The following is a 25621-nucleotide window of genomic DNA, read 5'->3' as shown; positions in this document are numbered from 1 at the left end:
GAGGAGGGAGGGATTGCATTGGGGAGTTATACATGATATAAATGATGAATTGATGGGTGCTGACGAGTTGATGGGTGCAGCACACCAACATGGCATAAGTATACATATGTAACAAACCTGCACGTTATGCACATGTACCCTAGAACTTAAAGTATAATAATAAAAAAAAAAAGAAATACAATGCAAACTCACATATGTAATTTTAAACTTTTTAATAGCCACATTAAAAAATATGGAAAGAAACAGAGGAAATTAATTTTAATAATACATTTTACTTTGCCCAATATATCCAAAATGATATTTTGGATATAATCAATGTAAAGTTGTTAATTAGATATATTACATTTTTCATATTAAGCTTTTGATATCTGGTGTGTATTTTATAACAGTGCATCTTAGTTTGGACTAGCCACATTTCAAGCCCTCAATAGCCTCATGTGTCTCGTGGCTACCATATTAGACAGCATAACACTAGATCATTCATTAATTTAGCAAATATTTCTTGAGACTTGCTATGTATCAGATATTAAAGTAGGGAACATGCAAAACAAAAGCCTGCTCTTATCAAGTTTAAATTCCTGGGAAAGAAATAGATCATAAGTAAATAAACCTATAATTAAGCAATCAAATATCAGATAGTGATGTGTACTGTGAAAACAAGAGAGTAAGTAGGTGACTGCTTTTAATTGGGAAGATCCTATGAGAAGGTGACATTCTAAGAGGTGTCTGAAGTTTCCCTGAGCATCATACACCATGGAAAGACAGAAGACAGTGCAGTGAGCCTACAGGTCTATTGAGTTCTATTCCTTTCTATTATATAAATCTTTGTGCTAGAAACAATATTCATGTGCCTACCTCTGGCTCCATGGGTAAAAATTAAAATGAATTTGGCAATCACATTCCTCAGAAGAGGCTGATAATGTTAGGGAAAAAAAGAGTGACATATATTTGGTAGGGGCATAGCTGGGAGAAAATAGTAGCACAAACATATAAGGCATTTAAAAGATAATCACATGGTCAGGATAAAGGCCATGATGGAATTAAAATAGAATAATTGAATTGTCTGCATATCATCAACTTTGTTCTATTTCATAAAGTTCTATACGTTTTGAAGTTTGTTCTGTTCCTTTCAAAGATGCAGACATTTGGTTTGTGTATATGCTAACCAATTAGGAAATTCTTGCTCTCTTTAAGTGATATTATATAAAAATCACTAGATCCTTTGAAGAAATCCATATTTAATTTAAAAAGGCATTAAAATTTGATCCAATATTCTAGCCTTTTAAAACACATGAAGATAGGCTCCTTCTTCTCTTGAAGTACGTAGTATTCCAAATTATTCAGTATTAAACAGGAGAGTAGTTACCAGTAGAGTAAACCCTGCTTTTCAACTTAAAATGAGAGCTGACAATAAAAAGCATAAGAAAATCACACTTACTATAGATAGTTAGTTTTATATCCTTGGCTTGTTTGCCAGCTGCATTAGACACAGTACATTGGTAGCGCCCTTTGTCACTTCTCCGTGCATTCTTCAAATGTAAGACTTGTCCTCTGTCTAGAAGTTCAACATTAGGATCACCCAAAAATAAAGGCCTAGAAAAAATAAAATTTTATTTTATTATTCCATTTTCAGTTTTCCATATTTCTTATTTATCACAACAAAATCATTAGTACAAGTTAAAATACAAGTGAAAGTTCATTTAAAATTAAAATGATATGATTAGCACTCCTGTTCAGAAGAATGAAAGTTTTAAAACACTTTTCTAATGGAAGTTAGATCATCATAAATATCTCTTTGAGATGAAAAGTTTCTCCATTTCAAACTTAAATTATTTAACACTATTAATAGAAATCCAGTAGCGTCATTATTTGTTTTATTCATTCATCCATTCTTATTCTTTTTTTAGTTTTTTTAATTTTATTTTTTGGTTTGCATAGCTAAAATTTCTAACATTATCTGGAAAAGAATAATTAAGAGCTTTAAACATTACAGTATAGGAACTTTGGACCAAATAATATTATTTTTAAACAATATCATTGTAATATCTAGAAGAGTATTCACAATATCATGAATGGTTATTTTTACTAGAGGCAATAATCATGCCAACTTCTCTAAAAATAAGTATTGTAATAAACACAAATGCTTACATAATTATATATATTGAAAGATATTTATGTCAAAAGAAGCTCGTATATGGTTGTCAAGGAAGTCTTTTTCTACTATACAGAGTCATTTGCTAAACACTATAAAATGCTCAGTTTATGTAATTGGCAGCAGATTTATTTTAAAATTTGGTTGTTAAAGTCTATGATATCCTAAGACTCATACCTTTGAAGTCCATCAGTCTTTTCAGGAATATCCATAGCTAGGTTTTAGAAGTTGCAACGACTTAGCCACATAATGAATAATTAAATGCATTGCCATATTCATAAGACACTAGTAAGACTACAAAATTAAATGACAAACATTTCACTTCCTATGGTAGTATATTTCATTATTTCTTAGTGTGACACTTTGTATATAGCTCTCAAAAGTTAAGAGAATAAAGTACCTTTATTTAGTGCATTTTAAGTTTTTTTTTTTTTTTTTTTTTTTTTTTTCTTTGAGACGAAGTCTCACTCTTGTCACCCAGGCTGGAGTTCTATGGAGCTGGCTTGGCTCACTGTAACCTCTGCCTCCTGGGTTCAAGCAATTCTTCTGCCTTACCCTCCCAAGTAGTTAGGATTACAGGCGCCTGCCACCACACCCAGCTAATTTTTGTATTTTTAGTAGAGACGGGGTTTCACCATGTTTGTCAGGCTGGTCTCAAACTCCTGACCTCAGGTGATACACCTGCCTCAGCCTCCCAAAGTGCTGGGATTACAGGTATAAGCCACTGCACCTGGCCGCATTTTAAGTTTTTAAAGAAATACTTGATAATATGCTACTCGAATTTAAGTAACTTTGAAACTTTTATTGATTGTTAATTGTGCAAGTAACAAAAAATTTTAAACAAACAAGCATTATGATGAGAAAAATTCTCCTTGGTCTATGACCCCTAATGTGAGTCTGCTTTCGAGACTTCTTCTCTTTATCAGTTTGATTTGTATTCTTCCACATTTTTTACATTTATGAATATTTTGTTTTAACAAAATTGTAAACATTTTGTTTTGTTTTACATTTATAAACAATTTAAAAAATTAAAATTGTTTATAAATATACTCCCAAAGATATCTAAAGTTTTAAGATATCAAAGGTATCAGGTTATCGTTCTGCTTTTCTTTCACCCTACAACAGGTATGGAGATATTTTTGGTACACATAGCTTGATCTTACTATTTTTAATTGATGCACAGTGTTCCATAATATGATTATGCCATAAAGTATCTACCTATTCTCCCAATGTTGGGTTTTAGCCAGCTTTCACTTTTTTGCCGTCACAGTGTCGCAGTGAATATCAATATACAAGCCTCTCTGTGGATATGCATGATTACTTCCATCTCCAGGATACTGCATCACAGTGTATGTGCATCAAATTTTAATAGATATCAACAAGTTGCCTTTTAAGGTACTAATTTACATCCTCCCTGTCAGAGCACTATATCTTGATTTCCCATACTCTAGTCAACACTTGATAATTTCAAACCTTTACTTTTTTGCCTATATGACCTGTAAATAACAAAATTTTATTATTCATCAAATTATTGATGGTATCTTTTAATATGTTTATTGCCTTAGTATATTTTAATTGTCTGTTCATATCCTCCATATATTTTCTCTGTTGCTGTTTGTATTTATTAGTGATTTATAAAAAGCTTGAATATAATCTTTTATTTTAAATACCAAAAATCTTGACTATTTTCTACTTAGGCCTTAGATATCTGCTCCCAGAAACTGTAAAACATAAACTGTAACCACCATTTGAGAAATAAATTCTCATAACCAATATAGACCACTGCAGCCACTTCTATGTAGGCACACCTCAGCAGCCCTTGAGATCTGGAGTTGGAGAAACATCTGTAGTTCCTTTTGGCCCGTACACAGAACTAGTTTAGTATTCATCTCACTGTCATAAAAACATTTTCCTTTTTAATAAGTAAATTCCAAGTAAAGAGAAAATCATCTCACATTTGGATCTTGTATTTTTCACTGTTAGCCTTTAGACAGAGGATATTTAGTGTATATTAAATTTGAGTTTCTCTATGTTTCTAAAATGAATTCCCAACATTTATAGGGAGCTTTGGATCCATAAGAATGAAAATATTACAAGACTTTTAGACCAGTTTTGAACAATATTGTTTTCCTGTATGCTCATTTAATAATATTCTATGTAATAAAATAATTAAGAGGGAGAAAATCCACATGCATTTTATACATCTTTTCCTATCAACTGAACCCTTGCAACACATATAGAAAAGGTACTCACTTGCCATCTTTGAACCAATGAATATCAGGAAAGGGAGTGCCTTTGACCTGGCATTCAAGGGCAACATCATGGTTGAGGATAACTGAGACTTCATTTGGGAAGTTGGTACCTATTATGGTGGGTGGAACTTGAACAAAGACAGTGTATTATGAAACTCTGTTACTTAGCATGGGGTTAGAAAGCAGTCAATGATTTCTACAGTATTTCAACAAGATCTTAATGTCAAACATAAAATACTTTTTCATATCATTTCTGTGTACCCAAATGATAAATTTAAACATAGAAACATATTTATAAAATATTTGCTAGCAAGACAATTACCTGCAAGAATTATGATAGTATAGGATTCATTTTTGGGTGTATTAAACTCATATGCAAAAGTAGTTTAGAATGTAAGTGGATCAGTGATGCTTATATAATGTAATTTGCTACTGCGATACATTTTGGATAATGAATGACAATTAACATCACTCTTACAATGTTCAAATTCTACATATACTGTTGTGCTACTTGAAATATATTATCTTTGTCTTTTAAACAACTAAGATGGTAAATTTGGTCTGCAATATAACATGAAAATAATGTGCTAGTTTTATTCTTGGGATTATCAAGCTTATTAAAGAGCTTCTGGATACTTCTCTGTCTAGTCATCCCCCTTCACTCCATGTTAAAGTGTTTGGTCTTCATCCTCAGAAAAATGACCAGCCACTAAAGGATTTCAGTAGGGGAGGAGTGGGGTGTAATCACATTTGTGTTTTAAGACCACATGCTCCTAAGTAAAGAATGAATTACAGTAGCAAAAAGTGGATTCAGGTGAGCCCTTAGCCTATTACATTAATTCAGCACTTGAATGATGATAGACTTTCACAGAAGGATGAAAAGACGTAGATCACCAAAGAATTAGGAAGTAGACATAACAGGAAATACATAGATTTGGAATGTTGGGGAGAAGGTAGTAGTGAGAACCTGGAGGTTCTGGAATAAGCAAGTGAGTGGATGGAGGTATCAGTCCCTAGAATGGGGATCTTGAAGGCAACCGGAACTGGCTTTCACTGGGACCCTTTTGTTTGATATAAAACTAAGATATTCAAGTCACAATACTATGGAGAAAATAAGCTATCTATCCCTAGGCTCAGGGAAGAAGTCTGAACTGGAGATAAACATTTGTGAGTCATCAGCACACAGATGGAATTAAGTCAAGGGAGCAGATGAGTACCAGGAGAAATAATGTCAATAAGACTCATGATAACAATGATTTCTTAATTTGTTTTTATAACTTATACTTAAATATAATAATGGTGATTTTGTGGAAAGAAAATTTCAGGCTTTGAGAAGCCTAATGGGAGGAATTATTTTTATGTTATAGCAGTTTATGAATATAATTTTTATGCAGTATTATTCTTCCACCTCACTTCTATTCAAGACTTACAAATTATGTGCCCATTGTAAGGAGCAAAATACTGAAAATGGAGAAAGTCATTTTTTCACAAAGTGAACTTTAAATGGCAAATATAATTTCACAAACTAAAATTATAAAATTTTAAATTTATGATTACCATTAAAATGTCTCACATCCTAATTTATTAGAGCTGCTACCTACTTAATTAGAATCAGGACTGACTTAGTTACAAGAGTTAATTAGAATGCAGGGGAAAGGGGATTTACTACCTTCTCCTGTTCAGGTACAGCCTAGCAGCTTCAGGATGTACACAGCATGAATGTGATATATTCTGCATCACCCTGTTGTAGCCACTTCCCAAAGAATGTCCTGTCTACTTAACTGGAGAAATTGACAAGAGTAATAATTTCTTATTTTACACAATATAGCAGTACCACTTTTGAGTATTTGATACTATTGTATATATGATTCAAAGACAACTCTGTATTATAAATAATGAAACCCTTCAAAATTTCTATATCATATGGTTCTGGTTAACAAATAATAAGGACAAAATAATAGAATGAAACTATATTTTTTTCTGTCAATTTATCTTTTCTCTTTACTTTTCATATAGTCAGCTCTATTTTAGGTAAGAAATGCCTCTGAATTGTAGTTTTTTAAAAGGATGTATTTCTTACCAAGCACATCAATGTTAAAGTACTTCTGAGAAGTGCCTGCAATATTAATTGCTTTGCAGGAGTATCTTCCTGCATCCTCTGGAGTGGCTTTGAAGAACTTCAGTATCTTCCCATTGTTCACAATCTGAACAGTGCTGCTTTCAGTCACCTTTAAGGGCCAAAATGGTCAGTGTTATTTCCAATCCTAATAAAATGCATAATTAAAAAATGAAGTAGAATATTTATTTTATTAGTAGTAAAAAATGAACATCTGAACAACTTGCTTCAGATGCAGAGGCAAGGAATTACACATATTTGGATGACTCTATTTACCTGGACATTATCTTTATACCACATAATGATGGGAGCTGGAGTGCCTTCCACTTCACAAAAGAGATTGGTCAGCTGATTTAACAACACTGACACATTTGTAACTTGTTCTTTATCTTTAATTACTGGAGGAACTGCAAAAGAGAGGAGTCATAGCTAGGTATTTTATAATAAATATTATTTATAGAGTTTCTTTATAAGGGCCTTTATACAGCAAATTCTCAAATATTTGATGGCTAGAAAAGCTAGACATATTTAAGCATATGTTTTGTTACAAAATTAAAAGTTTTGACCAATGTATTCATAATAACAACCCTTATTGGGTTTTACTTTATTATTTCAAGGTTTTAAATTTAGGATGAAATTTGGGATAAGCTTAAGGGAGAATCNTCTCACATCCTAATTTATTAGAGCTGCTACCTACTTAATTAGAATCAGGACTGACTTAGTTACAAGAGTTAATTAGAATGCAGGGGAAAGGGGATTTACTACCTTCTCCTGTTCAGGTACAGCCTAGCAGCTTCAGGATGTACACAGCATGAATGTGATATATTCTGCATCACCCTGTTGTAGCCACTTCCCAAAGAATGTCCTGTCTACTTAACTGGAGAAATTGACAAGAGTAATAATTTCTTATTTTACACAATATAGCAGTACCACTTTTGAGTATTTGATACTATTGTATATATGATTCAAAGACAACTCTGTATTATAAATAATGAAACCCTTCAAAATTTCTATATCATATGGTTCTGGTTAACAAATAATAAGGACAAAAATAATAGAATGAAACTATATTTTTTTCTGTCAATTTATCTTTTTCTCTTTACTTTTTCATATAGTCAGCTCTATTTTAGGTAAGAAATGCCTCTGAATTGTAGTTTTTTAAAAGGATGTATTTCTTACCAAGCACATCAATGTTAAAGTACTTCTGAGAAGTGCCTGCAATATTAATTGCTTTGCAGGAGTATCTTCCTGCATCCTCTGGAGTGGCTTTGAAGAACTTCAGTATCTTCCCATTGTTCACAATCTGAACAGTGCTGCTTTCAGTCACCTTTAAGGGCCAAAATGGTCAGTGTTATTTCCAATCCTAATAAAAATGCATAATTAAAAAATGAAGTAGAATATTTATTTTATTAGTAGTAAAAAATGAACATCTGAACAACTTGCTTCAGATGCAGAGGCAAGGAATTACACATATTTGGATGACTCTATTTACCTGGACATTATCTTTATACCACATAATGATGGGAGCTGGAGTGCCTTCCACTTCACAAAAGAGATTGGTCAGCTGATTTAACAACACTGACACATTTGTAACTTGTTCTTTATCTTTAATTACTGGAGGAACTGCAAAAAGAGAGGAGTCATAGCTAGGTATTTTTATAATAAATATTATTTATAGAGTTTCTTTATAAGGGCCTTTATACAGCAAATTCTCAAATATTTGATGGCTAGAAAAGCTAGACATATTTAAGCATATGTTTTGTTACAAAATTAAAAAGTTTTGACCAATGTATTCATAATAACAACCCTTATTGGGTTTTTACTTTATTATTTCAAGGTTTTAAATTTAGGATGAAATTTGGGATAAGCTTAAGGGAGAATCTACTTTTATTCCACATATTACTCAAAATATAAGCTTACGGGGTCTTAATTAAGTCACATGAGACTCACTACTTTGTTGATGAGGGTGAATATTGCCCAGTGTCTAAAGAAACCAATATTCATAAAATTTTAAAATATATATACACTTTCACTTATGCAAAATGGCATATATACAGTATTTTCATTAAAGGTTTATAAAAACAACGGTTAATAATCTACATGCTCATCATTAGTAGAGGAAGGTCAAATAAATGTGTATGTACAATGAGATGCTATAGAGTTAGGAACATTAAATAAAATCCAAGATAGATTGTTTAAAGAGACAGAGAAGGTGAAAAATGTGAATATAATGTTCTATTATATGTGTACATTTTATAAATAAAAAGAGGATAAAACATTGTATTTGTATATTCATAAAATATCTCTGACACACACACACACACACACACACACACACAGATAACTTTCCTTTATCCCAAATAGAGGATAAGTAGATGGCTCAGCTCAGGGTCAGGATACTTTTTACTATGTATATTTTTCTACCATTTGAATTTTGAATGATGTAAAGTCACAATAAAAAATTACACGAAAGTTTAAATCCAATAATAAATTCAATCAGACCACCAGATTTCTGTTCAGTAATACTGCTATTCACATTAATATTAAATGATACTACACTGAGAGAATAATTTAGACATTTAAGAACTGGAGACTGGCAAACATAGTCAGTTACATGACTTTAGCAATATTCACCATGGACTTTGAGGTTATATTTTTTTTCTGTAGTTCCAGCTTCATTGACTGCCACACAGATGTACTCCCCATTGTCATAGGGTGTAACAGAAGCAATAACCAGCAACGTGCCATCTTCCAAGACAGAAATGCCAGGCTCTCTGCCTGTCAATTCTCTACCATTGTGTAACCATTTGATGGTTGGTTTAGGGGTACCTAAATAAGAAATTAGAGTCTTGTGATATTTTACCACAAATCAGAAATTATTAAATATCAAATATATCAAAGAGAAATAAAGTTTTTCTTATGACAATAATTTCAAGATATTTTTCCTGGTATGGAAATATGAAGAGATTATGTTAGTTAATGCCTCTAAATCCCAGTGGGTCTTAAGAGACTTATGGTAAAGTTTGAACAAAGTTGTTTTTATGTAAACATTCAGATGATAGTTAAGTAAAGTATTTTCCTAGTGAATTCACAGTGATTTATTGGTGGGGCAGGAACTATATTAATCCTATGGACTGGATGTGGGGAGAGTTTTAGGCTGAAATAAAGACAGAGCAAAAATAAGACACTGTCACAGAAATACAACATGAAGATTGCCAACCAAATAGGGTGTATATATGATGTGGAGACATGATGTTTTATAATTCCCTTTTTTAAAAAGGCCTGATATTGTAGAGACGAGGAAACTCTACTGTTCATGCATCTTTTGGAGATCTCATTCTGTTAAACAAAGGATAATAGCTCAATTCTTGAAATGATAGTTGAGAAAGTAGTGAGACAAATAGCTTTCCTGGATTCATTTATGACTAACAAAATGAATGGAAATGATGTGCTCTTGGAGAAGAATAATGATACAACAATCTTTGAGTGCATAATAGAATCAAAAGGAATATTGGAAATAAGTAAACATTAAATCTATACTAACGATGTATTTATTTAGCAAACGTTTTGCCAGGTATTATTCTAAGCATTTAAAAAAATTATTTAATCTCTATAAGAAGAAGAAAACACATTAAATAAAAATTACATGACTACAGAAGACATAATAATCCTGTATTAAATGATATAAAGGCCGGGCGCGGTGGCTCAAGCCTGTAATCCCCAGCACTTTGGGAGCGGCCGAGACCGGGCGATCACGAAGTCAGTGAGATCGAGACCATCCTGCAACACAGTGAACTCCGTCTCTACTAAAAAATACAAAAAACTAGCGGGCGAGGTGGCAGGCTCCTGTAGTCCCAGCTACCTGGGGAGGCTGAGGGCAGAAGAATGCGGAAACCCGGGAGGTGGAGCTTGCAGTGAGCCGAGATCCGCCCACTGCACTCCATGACTGGGCGAACAGAGCCAGAACTCCGTCTCAAAAAAATAAATAAATAAATAAATAAATAAATATAGTAAAATATTAAAGATGACTATATAACCCAGATATATATAAAAGAATAGCAGAAAATAACATAGAATATGTCATTGAAGCTACACTTAAATTGAGTTAAAGGCTTAAACAGTGACTATGAAAATTATATTTATGGAAAAAAATTAAAGATTGGCCTATTTAATTGTGCTTATAGTATAATGTCGACAGATGAGAACAAAAAGGTTAAACTGACGGACTCCAGTTGCCTGTCCATGTTGTCAAGAAAAAAGGAGGCTGTAATCATTTCCTTACATCCCAGTCATTCCTTTATGAACTTTAATCAGACTACTTAATTAATATTTGTTGAGTTAATAAAAATGTAAATAAACAAACAAAAGAAAGAAGTTGCATTATCTTTAATTTTTAAATGATAGCCATGAGCAAGATGAAATTCAAAGTAAAAGATAATGAAAAAGATGTCTAGTAACTTTAAATGAATTCAAGCATTATATTCCAGGTAACAATGAGGAAGTAAGGAAGAGATGTTTTTCTAGGTGGAAAAGGGAAGTCAAAACAAGAAATTAGCTTGGGAGTCAGGAATCCAGAGGGGAACAAGAAGCAACAGGGCCACCAGCGGGTCCAGTGGGAGTGAGCAGTCATGGTACTTCCCTGAACTTAAACCCCTTCTAAAGAAGGCCTCCTCTCCAGCCTCTCCCTAATTCTCAGTGACTCTTGGAATAGTTATTAATTCTTTAGGTATCTGGAAAGCTTGCTAAAGATGTTTTTCTTTTAATATTGGTAGAAAATAAAGTAATCATTGGTGACAGCGACTGCTGAGATTGAAAAGCTTGCCACAGAAACAGAGACAGCCATGAAGACCTTCAGTTGCTGCTGCCCAGGAACAACTGCTGAAAGGCACATGTGGGGGCACAAATGGTACTAACCATCTGGAGGCCCTCAGGAGGTTACAGAAAGACTACTGCTTGGACTTTGCCAGAACTGCTACAAACCTGCTTTGAATCACTGTTGATGAATACACGCTTGAGAGAGGATGTTCTTAATTACCTACTTGGCAGAATTAGGGTAAAAGCGACAGTCCTTTTCATATTCCCCTGAGAAGAAATAGTATCAATCTCCTGGCAGAAAACATGGTAGGAGAGAAAGCCCAGAAATTCAAGGAAAAGAAGGGCTTGAATAAGCTTCCAAGTGACAATTTACAATCTGGTCCTAGAATTGCCAGTTGAGAGGAGATCTAGGAAAAGAGGTTTTTAGAAGTGTCTAGAACAAACAAAGGAATAGTCCTAATTATACCTCTGCCAGGTTGAGATAAATCTGGAATATTTTGAATAGCTCCAACTATCACACTGTAAAGAGAAAACCTGCCAAAAAAAAAAAAAAAAAATGAATGAAATAAGAAGTAGCAGGAAGGATCTGAACTACCTGGAAAACATGTGAGACTAGGCAAGTCTGAAAGAATGGAAAGTCTTTACATTGAAAGAAATAAAATACCTGAAAGGAAAAAAAGTACTTATTCAAAGAGTTGTTATCCAAAAGATGGGTTAGTTTCTATTATGCTCAAATGTTGTACCAAGGATTGATGTGGAATTTTATAAGGATGGCAATTTGGGTTCAATATAGCATTCTGAAACAATATAACATTATGCCAATGTCTATATCTTTGAGTATTACATACCTTTTGCAGGACATGGAAATGCAATGCGTTGATTGGCCACTCTTTCTTGGAATGGAGTGTTATATGGAGGTTCTAGATCTTCCACTGTGGGTGGTTCTATTAGGAAAATAAATGCATTACCACAGGCTTTATTTGAGCAATTTCAAACTCTCCTGTGGCACAATTAACTACCTGCACTGATGAGCTGCTATCTCTGCTGATTCTTCTTTTAAATATGATTCCTATTTCCAGCTGCCAAACATTTCTACCTAGATGTGACACAGTGCCTTAAACTGAAAATTCTCTGAACAAAATTCATTATTTTATGCTTCCTGCAATCCTGTTCTGTTTCCCTTATTCCCTCAATGAAGGCATTATGGTCCACCCAGTCATTTTTCTTTCTCCCTTAAGTTTGGCCTCCATATCCAATCATATAGTACCATATATGTTCACATATCTGTGTCTTCCTCTCTATGTTTAAGACCATTGCTTATTTCCAACCCTTATTTTCTCTTACCAGACTATTCCAACAAACTTCTTATGGGGATCCTTTTCTCAAACATGTTCCCCTTTAGATTGATATTCTGCACAGTCCCCAGAATACTCTCTCTGAAATACAGATCTCATCACTGACTTATCTAATTCAAATTATTACTTGTACTCATCTTGTCTATAAGATAAAGTTTCAGACCTGTTCTTTCCGAAGTGCCCCCTGTCAGTGCATTTCATGTCTCTGAAAAGCTTCATCATCCATTCATTGCATGAAGAAATTTGGGAGTTATTCTTGAGAACTCTATCTCCTTCACTCTCATATCCAATCCATCACCATGTCCTGAGTATTTCCTTTCCTGATTATTTTTTAGCCCATTCCCTTCTTTTCCCCATTCTAACTACCGCCATCTTTTACCTGGGCTACTACACTAGTCTATACCAGTTTCCCTTATCTTCTCTAGCTGAATGATTCCCTCCCAAATGAGTGATTTTAAAACTGGAAATCAGCCACATCACTTTCCCAACTATGACTTCTTAAAGTCTTTATATTGCATTTAGAATAAAGTCTAACTTCATTAGTCTGGTTTCCTAGGTCTTGGATAACCTGACCCATGACCACATCTCCAGCTTCATCACATATTACTCAGCCCTCAGTCTGGAATGCAGCTAGCTGGCCTTCATTGACGATGACTGATTCCAGTGTCCCCAAAATATTACATGCCCTTCTCTTCATATTCTATGTCCTTTTCCTGGAAAGTTCTCTCCACATTCTCTTGAAAGGCCTGCCCCTCACTTCTACCTACCCTTCAAATCCCAACTGACATGTCCCTACCCCAAGGGAAGCCTTTTGTGATTTGTCTTTTTGTTAAAAGCTCATATAGAGTCTTCCACCATTTCATGAGGGCACTAACCAATGTTTAATTATGTAATCATGAGATTATTTCATGAATTATTATCTTTCCCATTCAACTATAAACATGAATACCCAATAAAGTTTGTGGAATGAACAGGAAAACTTCTCCATTAGTGTCCTAGCCAACCATCCAACAAACCTGGCAATGGGTCAGGTACCTTAGCACTGTACTAATACTTAGAACAGTATTAGTACTAATTAATACTAATACTCAGTACAGCACTAAGAACTATCTAATACTGTGCTAAGTACCATACCTGCTTATCTTTTCTTCTTGTCTTTGTACTAGTATTCCCTCTGACAAGAATGTTCTTCCCCCTGATTTCTATATGGCCGGTTCTTTCCAGTCCAGAGGATCTCACTCTAAAGATCACCTCCTCAGAGAAGTCCTGTTTGATAGTTGAATCTAAAGTAGGCAACTCTTAGGACCATTGCCTTATTTTAATTTCCTCCAAAGCACTTTTTACAATCTGTATTTCTTGTTTATATGTTTGTCTGTTTTCCGTCTACTCACACTAGAACAGCTCATGAAAGCAGGGGTTTTGCCTTTGTTACTACTTTCTCATCACCATCTAGAATATGACAGATGCCTGGCAAGAGCTCAATCAATATTTGTTGCTTGAATACATAAACACTGATCTTTAAATCTTCAAAGCAAATACAGTATTAATAGAGAAGTAGTGGATCTAGATTTCCTAGGGCTCTATTTTGAGTGCACCCCAGCACTGTGAGGTGGCAACCTACTCCAATTCACTCTTCCCACAATGTCTTCCAAACCAGAAATAGTGGGTCGGGCATCATCTAGGATTGTTTCTGTTATCTACATGATCCATGGCAACTTTGTTTCAAAAGTAAACATACAAAAATTGATGCAGGTTTAGAAATGGTATGTTTCATTTCTTTTGGGAATGGTTCTCCTTTCAAAGAATCACAAAAGTTATATAGAGCTCTTTCTGAAGTGATTTAAGATTATCCAAGATAATCTATTTAGCTCTAGGGCTTTTCCCTCACTCCCCACCCCACAATACATATATTTTCCTGTGTCAAAAATCACCTTGGACATGTAGCGTTATCTCTGTTTCATCAGTGCCTGCTATGTTAGTAGCAACACATGTATATATGCCAGCATCTGAGGGCATGGCTTGGTCGATGCTTAAAGTTCCGTCTGGATTGCTAACATGCTGCACTCCATCAATCAGCATGGTGCTTCCACCTTTGGACCAGGTGATTACAGGAAGAGGGGTCCCTTGAGCATTACATGGAATATCCACTCTTTGACCAACTTGGACTTTGAGATGTTTAGGTCCACGCTGTATCTTTGGAGGAACTAGAAATAATAATTGGGTATTAATAATCCAACTTTTACAAATTCCTTCCTTTACTCACTTTAAATGAGAGCTCCTTATCAACAGGCAGCATGGAAAAGTGAAACAATTTCAAGATTTGGACCTAGGCTCGGACCATTCACTAGCTAGGTGATCTAGGACAAGTCAATAAACTTCCTGAGGCCTGTTTCCTTGATAATCCAGGGAAAATAGCCTGTAATCCCAGTACATTGCAAGGATTACAGGAAATAACAAATAAAAAACTCTTAGTTCCAAACTTGAGGAACAGCAAGCATTTTAAAATGTTAGGCATCTTTTAATTTGTAAATAATTTTAGGTTAAAACTCTCTTAAAAGGCAATCCAGGTAATTTCTATAAGGGACAAAAGCATTTCTCTCCATGTATTCAGTTTCTGTTCTCTTTGTAGAAGGATCAGACAATAAGAAAAGTTTCTCATGAAAGCCTTTGCTAATTTCAGATAAGAAAACCACAAAGAGTCTCTATCTCTTCCTTTTATCAACTTTCTTTAGAAATTTAAATGCAGTAGTTTATCAAAATACCAGAAAAGGATTCCTGATTTCCACATACTTGCATTGTGCACTGTAGAATCAAGTTGAGCCACAAGGATACAATTATAATTAATGTAACATACATTCTTTAACTTAATATTTAATGAACACTTTCTAAAGGTTGTCACTAACAACAACCTTATATATAAAATGATGACAGTATCATCATCATTTTATGAAAGAGAAAACTAAAGATAAGAAAGGTTAGTGAATATGCCTGATGCCCTAGAGCTAGTAAATGACAGGACTCTTATATGACTTCACACCCCATAATCAATGCAGACACAATTGTCCTGATCATCTGAGAGTGAAATCAGATCAACAGTATCTGAGCTAATTTCTTCTGATATTTGAATATCTTTCATCTAAACAATGCCTGGTGTAGAGTATGCACTCAGTGTGTTGAATGAATGAAGAACTGGATGGACTGTGTGGGTTGGAGGAATAAAGCAAACTAACTAGGGAGGTGTAGTCAAAGAGTCCTAGAAAACAGAATTTTTTCAGTTGCTGAGATCTTTAAATATTGAAAATGATCATTTAAATACTATTACATTATTATTTAAAAATTTGTATTAGCTTCTATAAAATGTTACCAGCTTAAACATATTTTCTTTCTACCGTATATCAACAATAATAGCAATAAGTGACTGCTGACCTTTAGAAAAATCGAGATCCAAAAATTTAATATAGTTTATTTGATAAAGGAAGAAACAAAAGATTGTTTATAAATAGCAGAAAAACTTTTCAGAGTAAATGAAAGAAAATCACAAGTCTCAGATTTTAAAGAATTTTTTCTTTAATTACTCCATATACAATTTGGAAATTAGCTATCAAATAAACTAGGATTATGGGTTTTCTTGTGGCCAGTCCACAGGGTTGTCATATGCTCTCATTTCAAAACTCACCATGGACATTTAATTTGACAGCTTGAGTCACGTTCCCAGCAATATTTGTGGCAACACAAAGATACATCCCACTATCTGAAATGCGGGTTTCAGTGATCTTCATTGAACCAGAAGGGAGGAACGTGTGTCTAAAAGAAAGAAACCATATAGTAGGCCATGGAACAGGTGAATTTAAATATCCCCTATGCAGCTACACTTCAGTATGAAATTACTACTCTGCAAGTCGTTTTTTAAATCATTTTCCCATCTGCAATGTCTATCTATACACCTTAAAAGCCAGTACTTTTCATAATTATCTTGTGTATGATGTTCCTGCAAACAGAAAAAAAGATTTATTTTACTTTTAAAACTTAATGGTCTGAAATTGCCAAATAATTGTACATCTTTCTGCTCTATAAAGCAAATGTGTATTTGAGTTAACTTTGAATTTAATTTGAGCAATTTGTTATTATTTCCTACATTGTTAAAGTAAAGGAAAAAGAAGATATATATGTTCTCAAAAATAGTTGAATATATTCCTCCTATTGAGTAACAATGCAGCTGGGTGGGCCAGACCTACATACAAAAATGTTATTGCATTGTGTTAAAATAGTTTTAAAGGTAGTGGAGGCTAGGTACACCTACCTAATACCAAGATTTCTTACACAGCTAAGTCAAATGAATAGTGCTATTGGCCCAGAGACATGCAAATGAATAAACAGTTAAGGACAGAGTCCTCCAGAAAGACCTCAGCATATTTGAGAACTCAACATGTAATATGTAACAGCAGAAGTTATATCGCAAAAAGTAAGGAAAGTATTGACTATTCAAAGTGATGTTGTGCAACTGAGTTTCCAAATGGAAAAATAAAGATATAAAATGAGAGCACTACGTGACATTACTTACAAAATTTAAAATTCAGATAGATTGAACTCCAAAATGTGAAAAACAAAACTTAAAATATTAGAATTAAACATTGAAGGTTAAGTTTATAATCTGCTTCATGTTAAGATACAAAAGTACACATCTGAAAAGAACAGATTAATACATTGTGCTCCTTAAAAACTGAAACCTTCTGTACAACAAAAGACACCACACATAAACTTGACGCCACAGCAATAGACTGAGAGAAGATATTTTCAACACATATAAAAGACAAAAGATTATTATCAAAAATAAAGAACAAATTTCTACATTCAGTAAGAGAAAGACAAGTCACCAGAAAACTGTGCAACAGATTTACAGGTTATTCATCAATACCACAAATGGCCAACGAACACATAAAAATGTTCTCAGTTCACTTGAAGTCAATCACATGAAAATTAAAACAATCACAAGATACCATTTTACATCCATCAACTGGCAAAAATTCCTAAGTCAGTCAATACCATGCGCTAATTAGAACATGGACACAAGCACACCCATATTCTGCTGGTGGATGGATAATCAATACTGTCCCTTTGGAAAGCAATTTAGCAATGCCTATGAAGCTGGAAGCAGGAGTTTGCTTTGATCAGGAATTGTAGCTCTGTATATAGGTCCTAAAGAAAGTCATGCATAAGTATACAAAGAGAAATACACAAAGCTATTCGCTGAAAAGCCTTGTTTTAAAAACAAACAAAAAAAAAATAGAAAGAAAGAATAGGCCGGGCGCGGTGGCTCAAGCCTGTAATCCCAGCACTTTGGGAGGCCGAGACGGGCGGATCACGAGGTCAGGAGATCGAGACCATCCTGGCTAACATGGTGAAACCCCGTCTCTACTAAAATACAAAACTAGCCGGGCGAGGTGGCGGGCGCCTGTAGTCCCAGCTACTCGGGAGGCTGAGGCAGGAGAATGGCGTAAACCCGGGAGGCGGAGCTTGCAGTGAGCTGAGATCTGGCCACTGCACTCCAGACCGGCGACAGAGCGAGACTCCGCCTCAAAAAAAAAAAAAAAAAAAAAAAAAAAAAAGAAAGAAAGAAAGAAACAATAAACAAACTAGAATGTCCATAAATAAAAGAACGAAAAAAATAAAATGTAGAATATGCATGTAGGAGTTAAAATGAATAAATGGAATCCCTATGTATAATAGTAGACAAATGTTGACTTAATAAAGCAAGTAACAAAATAATAATATACTATTTGTTACAATGGCAAATTGAAAACAGACACACAAAACAAAATTGAAAACACAGAAAACAGTAATCTACATCGTTTAAGGATGTATGTGTAGAATGCATACCAAGTTTGTGGCAGTGTTTGCCCCTGGGAAGAGGAAGAAGAAATTGTGACTGTGGAAGGGAACAATAAAACTTTCTGATCTGTATTACTATAATTTTTTTACTCAAAAACATTCAAAGCAAAATTTTTTCAAACAAATAGTAAAATTATATAAAGTCCTTCTTAATTGTTTTCCTTCACTAGCAGTAGGCAAATGACACTAGCATGAATTTATGTCTTCATAATTATATATCAATGATTCTAATAGAAAGTTAATTATAGTCTAGTGACTAATTCTTATTTCACCAGTAACTTTTGCCTTGATGTTGGCTTAAAATAGTAACCAAGAACTAGAGACAATGAGTGTGAAATGTACATTATCTTACATAATCCTCTCAGGTAAGTATCATCCCCATTTTATAAATAGGAAATATGAGGTTCAGAGAGACCCCTTAAAAATTTTCAAAGGTTTTAGGCAAACTTTAAGTGGAAGAGATAAATATAAACTCATAGCTGGTTGGCAACGAAGGTTGTGCTTTCAAAGCTCCAGCATTCTTCTTGTTATGTCACTTAGCCTATCAAATACAGTACATCGTCTCAATGTGTTCATATTTGTATAAGGGTTTAAGCAAGAAGACTTACAAAATCATCCAATGAAAGTCAAATCCTAGACATTAGAGTGTGCCTATTGTATTTTATTGCTCTTATGGGATCAATGGAATTCTATGTGTACTTACACATTGGGCTAACAGGAATCTTGTACAATTCTGCTCCATTTTAATAACTACCTTATAAAATGCACCAGGGGAAAATTATGGCAAAGCTGAATGTTAGCATTTCTGACATTAAAGATGTCAGAAGCATGATTCAGATGTTATAAATACTTCTTGTAGACTCAGATGTACATGTGCATTATCTCAATTTTAAAAGTGATTTTTCGAGATGTTAGATAACCTGAATAGGCATGGCCATCTGTCCCAAGAGGTTGATTATGTTTTCATGTGTTGCAATTCATCCCAGATCTCCTACCTTGGAGAGAACGGTGAGATGAGCTGGGTTTCTTTGGCCCAAGTAATTATGGGTGGAGGTAAGCTCTTCACTTCACATGGAAGTGTTACCTCTTCCCCTGCAAGGACGGAGATCTCAACAGGCTTATCCTGGGACAGTCCTCGTTGATCTCCAAACACTCTGGGCCTTACTAAAATAAACACATGTTTTGGAAGGGAAATAGTATATTGAAAACAAAGCACAGTTTAATTTACATTAAAATGTGGACTACTAATGTTCTTAAGTAATTTATAAAAAGATGCTGTTCAGGACATAAGCTAAAACTTTCCATTAATACATTTATTGTGAGAACTAAAAGAAAAATGATGAAAAAATTTCTCTAGTTAGTAATTCCTTTTAGAACACAATGAAGAGATCGGCTTCAATGCCCTCTCAGAGTCTACCATCTGTAAAAGTAAACCCTCAAGGCAGACTCCTACCCAAGACATAGCTGAGGTTTGGCTTTGCTAGGAGTGTTAACTAACTGGTGTTACTGAAGAGGGTTGAGTGCAATAAGCATACTTCTTGGGAAAATACCATAAAAATTTTCCGAAAGACTATACAATTGCATTCCTTAAAATCAGAATCTAAGTAGAAGTGATTTTGGTTGGCAGTAAAAAATGCATTTCTGTAAAAAAATATATAAACTTGGGGGAGCAATTCACTTTAGGGGTACATGCATCTGGTAGCAGTACTGGGGAAAGAACTGTGAGTTTTGGCACAGATAGACAATGTCAATAAAAACCATTCCTCTACCAGCTCTCACCATAGACTGTCAGTTGCACTTTCCTTTTGGCATAGCCGGCTGCGTTGGTGGCGGTGCAGACATATTCCCCACTCTCCTCTCCCCCAGGTGACACCACATACAGACTGCCATCAGCCCCTGCTGAAAATTTAGCACTGCTGGTTGAAATCAGCTCTCCTTTCTGCAAAACACAGCAAAAAGCAAAGGGGTTTTTTTTTTTTTTTTTTTTTTTTTTTTTTTTCTTTTAAGATCATAAAAGACTGACAATGTCTGGAAGAGGAATAGAGAGAAAAAAACATCTCCAACGGGGGAATAGAGTAAATTTTAAAATGCTAACTTGAAAAAAGTTATTTATAAGAAACATTAGACAAATAAATACTAAAAGTGGTATTTCTCCATATCAAATCATGTCATCTTCATTCCAGAGCTACTTAAGAAGGCAGAGAATAACAGTAATGGTAAGGATGGTACAGTGAATGCTTATGCTATGCCAGGCCCTGTTTTGAGCACTTTACCTGAATTAACCATTTTAACACTCACAACAGTCTTATGAATAGCAACTACCACAACACTCATTTTACAGTTTCGAGTATCAAAGCATGGGAGAGGGGAGTAGAGGAATTTGCCCAAGATCACAAAGCCCCTCAGTGGTAGAGCTGGGGTTGAAACCCAGCAGCCAGGCTCTAGGGACCACGTTCTTAACCTCTGTGCTTAACCACAGCACAGAGGTCAAGATGGAAATATTTCACTTTTGCATTTTCCTTAAAATGCATTAAACTTCTACTCAGTGCTGGCTACTGTGCAGTTCAGGGATTAGCTTTACCGCTGTGACTTTTCTGTCCAGAATAAAATAAAAAAAGTTAACCTTTTAATTTATTTACAAATGTCAACACCAACTTATCCATATTCCAGAGATTTTTAGATAGATAAAACTAGATGGTATGGCAAAACACTAGTAGTGCTAATTATACAAATGCCATACTTCATTAGCATGTCATTACTTTATATTTGCTGGATTCAAATACATTTACAGAAAATGTGCCATCTTTGTGGCTGTTCAAGGATGAAAGGACTTCTTCAGGAAATCGGGTTTTCTTCACTGCAAGAATACAAGTAAAAGCTGAACAACATAACAGGGATATAAAGGGGAATAAATTAGTTTGTGTATGTGTCTTACAATTTTTAGTCACCCATAGAAATTGTGACTACACCATAGAACTTTATAAATAAGAAAATCCATGCGGTAATATCATTTAGAAGGAACCTTAAAAGGTCTTTAGTGAAATCACTTACTTGAGACTTGAATGGTATCAGCAACATTACAGTGAACATGTCCATAGCACAGACTGTGTGCCCAGAACATTTCTAAGCACTTTACGTCTTATAGTAGATCCTTTTTACCCCGTGCCACATCCCTAAGCCCTCTTCCCTCTTAATTTCAGCGCAGCTCTAGTGGACAGCTCCACATGATCCACCAGGGTCATCCTTCTTGCACTTAAGTTTTTTCTTTTGTTTGTTTCTTTTCTTTTCTTTTTTTTTTTTTTTGGACCAGGGCTTTATCCAAAGCCCTAAAAGGCCACAGCCAAGAAGTGCAGCAATGTAAGCTTCTCTGGGGAATGGAGGGAATATGTCATGTAAATGCTCCACTTCCTGTCCATCCAAGAGAGCCTTTTGAGGTGCATCTATATGGTTTCTTGGAGGGTTCCCAGCACGTCTGTACAGCCACAGAGGAAACCCTTTATTAACTTATCTTCTTTCCAAGCCTCCCTCCCCCAGCCTCCTGCTCAAGACCTGGGATAACCTGCAGGTAAACTTCACACTCTGTTCTTCAGGAAATATGACTAGATGTATTATTTACCTTGGACCAGATGACAGATGGTTTTGGAATTCCACTTGCTTTGCATGGTAAAGTTACTGGAATGCCTTCAATTGTACTGAGTATCTGCTGCCCATGCTGAATGGTTGGCAGAACTGAAAAGGTAAGTAGGATTTGGAATCTGAGCACCTGCTCTTCCATTTAACATCATTATTTAAAGTTGAACATTTTCAATATAACATTAATGTTTGTAAAATGAGCAATTATTTAACATTTTCTGATAAAATGTAGGATAATCTCTGTAAAGGAGTGTGCTAAACAAAGACAATAAAGTAGTTATGATCTGAAAATGAAACGAAAACTTAAAATCAAGTAGTAAGTGATGTCTAATAAGCTGACTTTCCTAACAAAAATAAGAGAGGACTGAAGAAAATTCATTTTGTTTTGCTGGAAACCCAAGACAGAATTGCACTCTAAGAGCTACACATTTAATGTGAATCTCCAATCACTGTCCTTTATTCATTAAGCTGCAATAAGCTGACATAAGCGTACATTCAGAGAAATGGGCTGTTTAGCAACTGCATATTAAATATCTATCTATACTCAGGAATCACTTAGTGAGCTACTACATTTAACCTAGATAGAAAGATTTGTTTTGTTAAGAAGAATTCAATGGTAAAACTCAAATCTTAAGAGTATATTTTTTATTGTATGTATGTATTTATGTATGTATGTATTTTTTTGAGACAGGGTCTTGCTGTGTTACCCAGGCTGGTCTTGAACTCCTGGGCTTACGTGATCCTCCTGCCATGGCCTCCCAAAGTGCTGGGATTACAGGCATAAGCCACCATGCCCAGTCAAGTATTTTATATTTAAAAGACTAAAAGGACTCTAACTCGATATTTTTCAGTAAGGAGAATAACATATCTTTGACTTTAGAAAGCAACTGAAGAATTAACATGAGTAGAAGCAAAAGGAAAAGGAAAGTGAATCCCTCCATTCTGTGTAAATCATAATCAGAACCAACTCTCACAAACAGAAATTATCAATACTCAATGTTCTCAAAATGGTGATTTTGATTAAAGAAGCTTGCATATATGAAAGTTCCTAACATAGTGAAAAGACAATGAAAGCCCAATCTATAACAGGCATTTCCTTTCCATCCTCTGGAAAGATGAGACTGGAACTGCTCCCAGGAGCTCAATCACTCATCATTTCTCTTCCTTAAAATCAGATTTTTCAAGGATTATCATAACTACTCTGGAGAAGTTTTTTAGAACTAGAGACACCAGAAACCTCAGTGTTTCTGAGGTTAGATTAGATATGCTACATACTCATATTTTCCTACGGCTGGGTTTACTCTTTAGATAGTTTCTTCTTAAAGAATTGGCAGCAAATCCCCAGCCCTAAACAACAATGCCAGGCTACTCTCTAAAGCAAGAAATTTAGTTTTCAGACTAATCATGGAATATTCATCTTTCAACTATGCTGTCAATTTGTGGCAACATGGAATAAGCCATTTTGATACAAACATATTGAGTTTCACAGCAATAAAGAAAAGTGGCAAATTTAGGCAACAGTTTTGAAATCTGATGACATTTGGGTGTGGAAGAGAAGTTTCTTTTCAGATTGTCAATCTATATAAACCAATGTGACAACTAAACTGTTTTGTCAATTTAATTTACATTTATACATGTATTCATTCATTATTTTAAGAACTGGATTGAGAGCCTTTAATGAGTATTCTTAAAAATGGAGACACAGAATGATGAAGGAACAGCCCTGCTAATTAACATAAATATACAGAGGTATAGAGAGCTGCTAGGTTGCATCACATCCATCTGCTAAATGGCTGCTAGATTTAGTTAAAGGCAAATGGTTGCACTAATTTTTTAACTCTATTGACTAAATTAGTTACTCATTTTGGACTAAAATGGACCAATGAATGCTGTGAAATGATCTCTTAATTTTTAATATTAAAACTGCTTGTATCACAATATACCATATCATTGGTTTGTCGGCATCCTCGCCCCTCTGATAAGAAAGACATCAGAATTAATTCTGTCATTTTTTCAAGTGAAATTCAGCCTCAGAATCCTACTCAACACAATATTCTAGGCAGTCACTAGAAGCTAGAGAGGGAGAACATGAGGGCATTCCTACACTAGATTCTCAAACCAGTTTATAAGCACTCTTCAGGAAATCTATGGTCTGGTCTTCTTGAAAAATAGTTACACAACCATATCCAATCTGTCAGTATGCATTTATTCCTCTAGGTTATAACTAATTTAGTGTTGCTTTAGTATTTCTTCAAAATAATATTTCTTCAAGAATATCTAAGGTGATGTTGGTGGATACTTAACGTAAAACTGAGAAAGGTGGAAGAGGCTGTTTAAGAGAAGCAGGCAAAACAGAAGAAAATGGTCTGCATTCAGTGATATTGTCACAGACCAAACAGAATTGGAAAACTACTGGACTCTCCAATTCACACTCTAAATAAAGAATAAATCAACTACTAAAAATAAGTATTTTGTACTACTTTCTTCCCTCAGATATTCAGCTCTGTACACAAAGCTATTTTTAATGCAATGGTTTTTTTGTTTTGTTTTTTTAAAAAAAGTAGTGTTGCAGAGTCTTTAAAGCAAGTATACAAAAAAGTTATGATAATTTCTTAAACTATGAAGCTGTCAATTACTGAGATGTAAAAAGCTGGTTACTGTTAGTCACGAATGGAAAAAGATTGCTTCTGGATTTTCTTATTTGTGACCTTTAAGTTATTTAACATGCAAGAAGATTGGAGCACATGAGGTGACCTTTAGAAAAGCTTAGGTCATTTCTAGCTCAAGCACAAAGGGGTCATTAGTAAGGATATGCTTGTTGCACAATCCAAAAAGAAAAGGCAATCTGGAGGGTATAATGAGTTCAGCTTGTCTGAAATTAAAATGTATTTTTAAACATAATTCTTTGAGAGCCGAGGTCACTTTTAACAATTAAGAAACCACTTACAAAAGCCCTTGGCCAGACTCAGCTGGTGACTCCTAAGAATGTCTTTTTGTGTACATAAAAAAGGGAAATCTGGAAACATCATTAACAATGTAGATATTGTTCAAGAAATAAGAAATAACAATTAAGAGAGACTGTAATTAGAGGAACAGAGTTATTTGATTAAAATATAGGAACAACTACTTTGTACACAGTTTGGAAACAATAACATTGGGTGTGTCTCTTACCATGCACAACCACAGAGGTAGTTTTGTTATTTGTCCCAGCAACGTTACTGGCCACACAAGTATATTCACCACCATCCTGAAGCTGAACTCTTTCAATATGGAGGCTCCCATCACTGCGCACAGTGATGTAAGGATTTTGGAGCAACTTAAAGGAAAAAAAAAAGGTAATTTTTATTTAAAAAGAAAGGAGTTGTGAGAGTCAAAAATGAATCTGCCTTTTTTTTTTTTTTTTTTTTTT

General features: G+C 34.6%; 1 protein-coding gene across 1 annotated transcript in view; it reads right to left on the bottom strand.

Annotated features, from left to right (window-relative positions):
- Positions 1 to 25621, bottom strand: part of HMCN1 (hemicentin 1) — a 460634-nt gene that overhangs the window by 188217 nt on the left and 246796 nt on the right. Inside the window, 12 exon segments of the mRNA XM_017848051.1 lie at positions 1439 to 1593; positions 4406 to 4532; positions 7700 to 7847; positions 8013 to 8143; positions 9155 to 9349; positions 12184 to 12279; positions 14622 to 14894; positions 16367 to 16494; positions 19575 to 19743; positions 20359 to 20518; positions 22196 to 22308; positions 25384 to 25528. Coding sequence (XP_017703540.1) covers positions 1439 to 1593; positions 4406 to 4532; positions 7700 to 7847; positions 8013 to 8143; positions 9155 to 9349; positions 12184 to 12279; positions 14622 to 14894; positions 16367 to 16494; positions 19575 to 19743; positions 20359 to 20518; positions 22196 to 22308; positions 25384 to 25528 — 1840 coding nt within the window.

This window comes from Rhinopithecus bieti, unplaced genomic scaffold (genome assembly GCF_001698545.2).
Source record: "Rhinopithecus bieti isolate Rb0 unplaced genomic scaffold, ASM169854v2 scaffold_27006, whole genome shotgun sequence".
Taxonomy (NCBI): Eukaryota; Metazoa; Chordata; class Mammalia; order Primates; family Cercopithecidae; genus Rhinopithecus; species Rhinopithecus bieti.
This window is presented reverse-complemented; position numbering and strand designations above follow the sequence as displayed.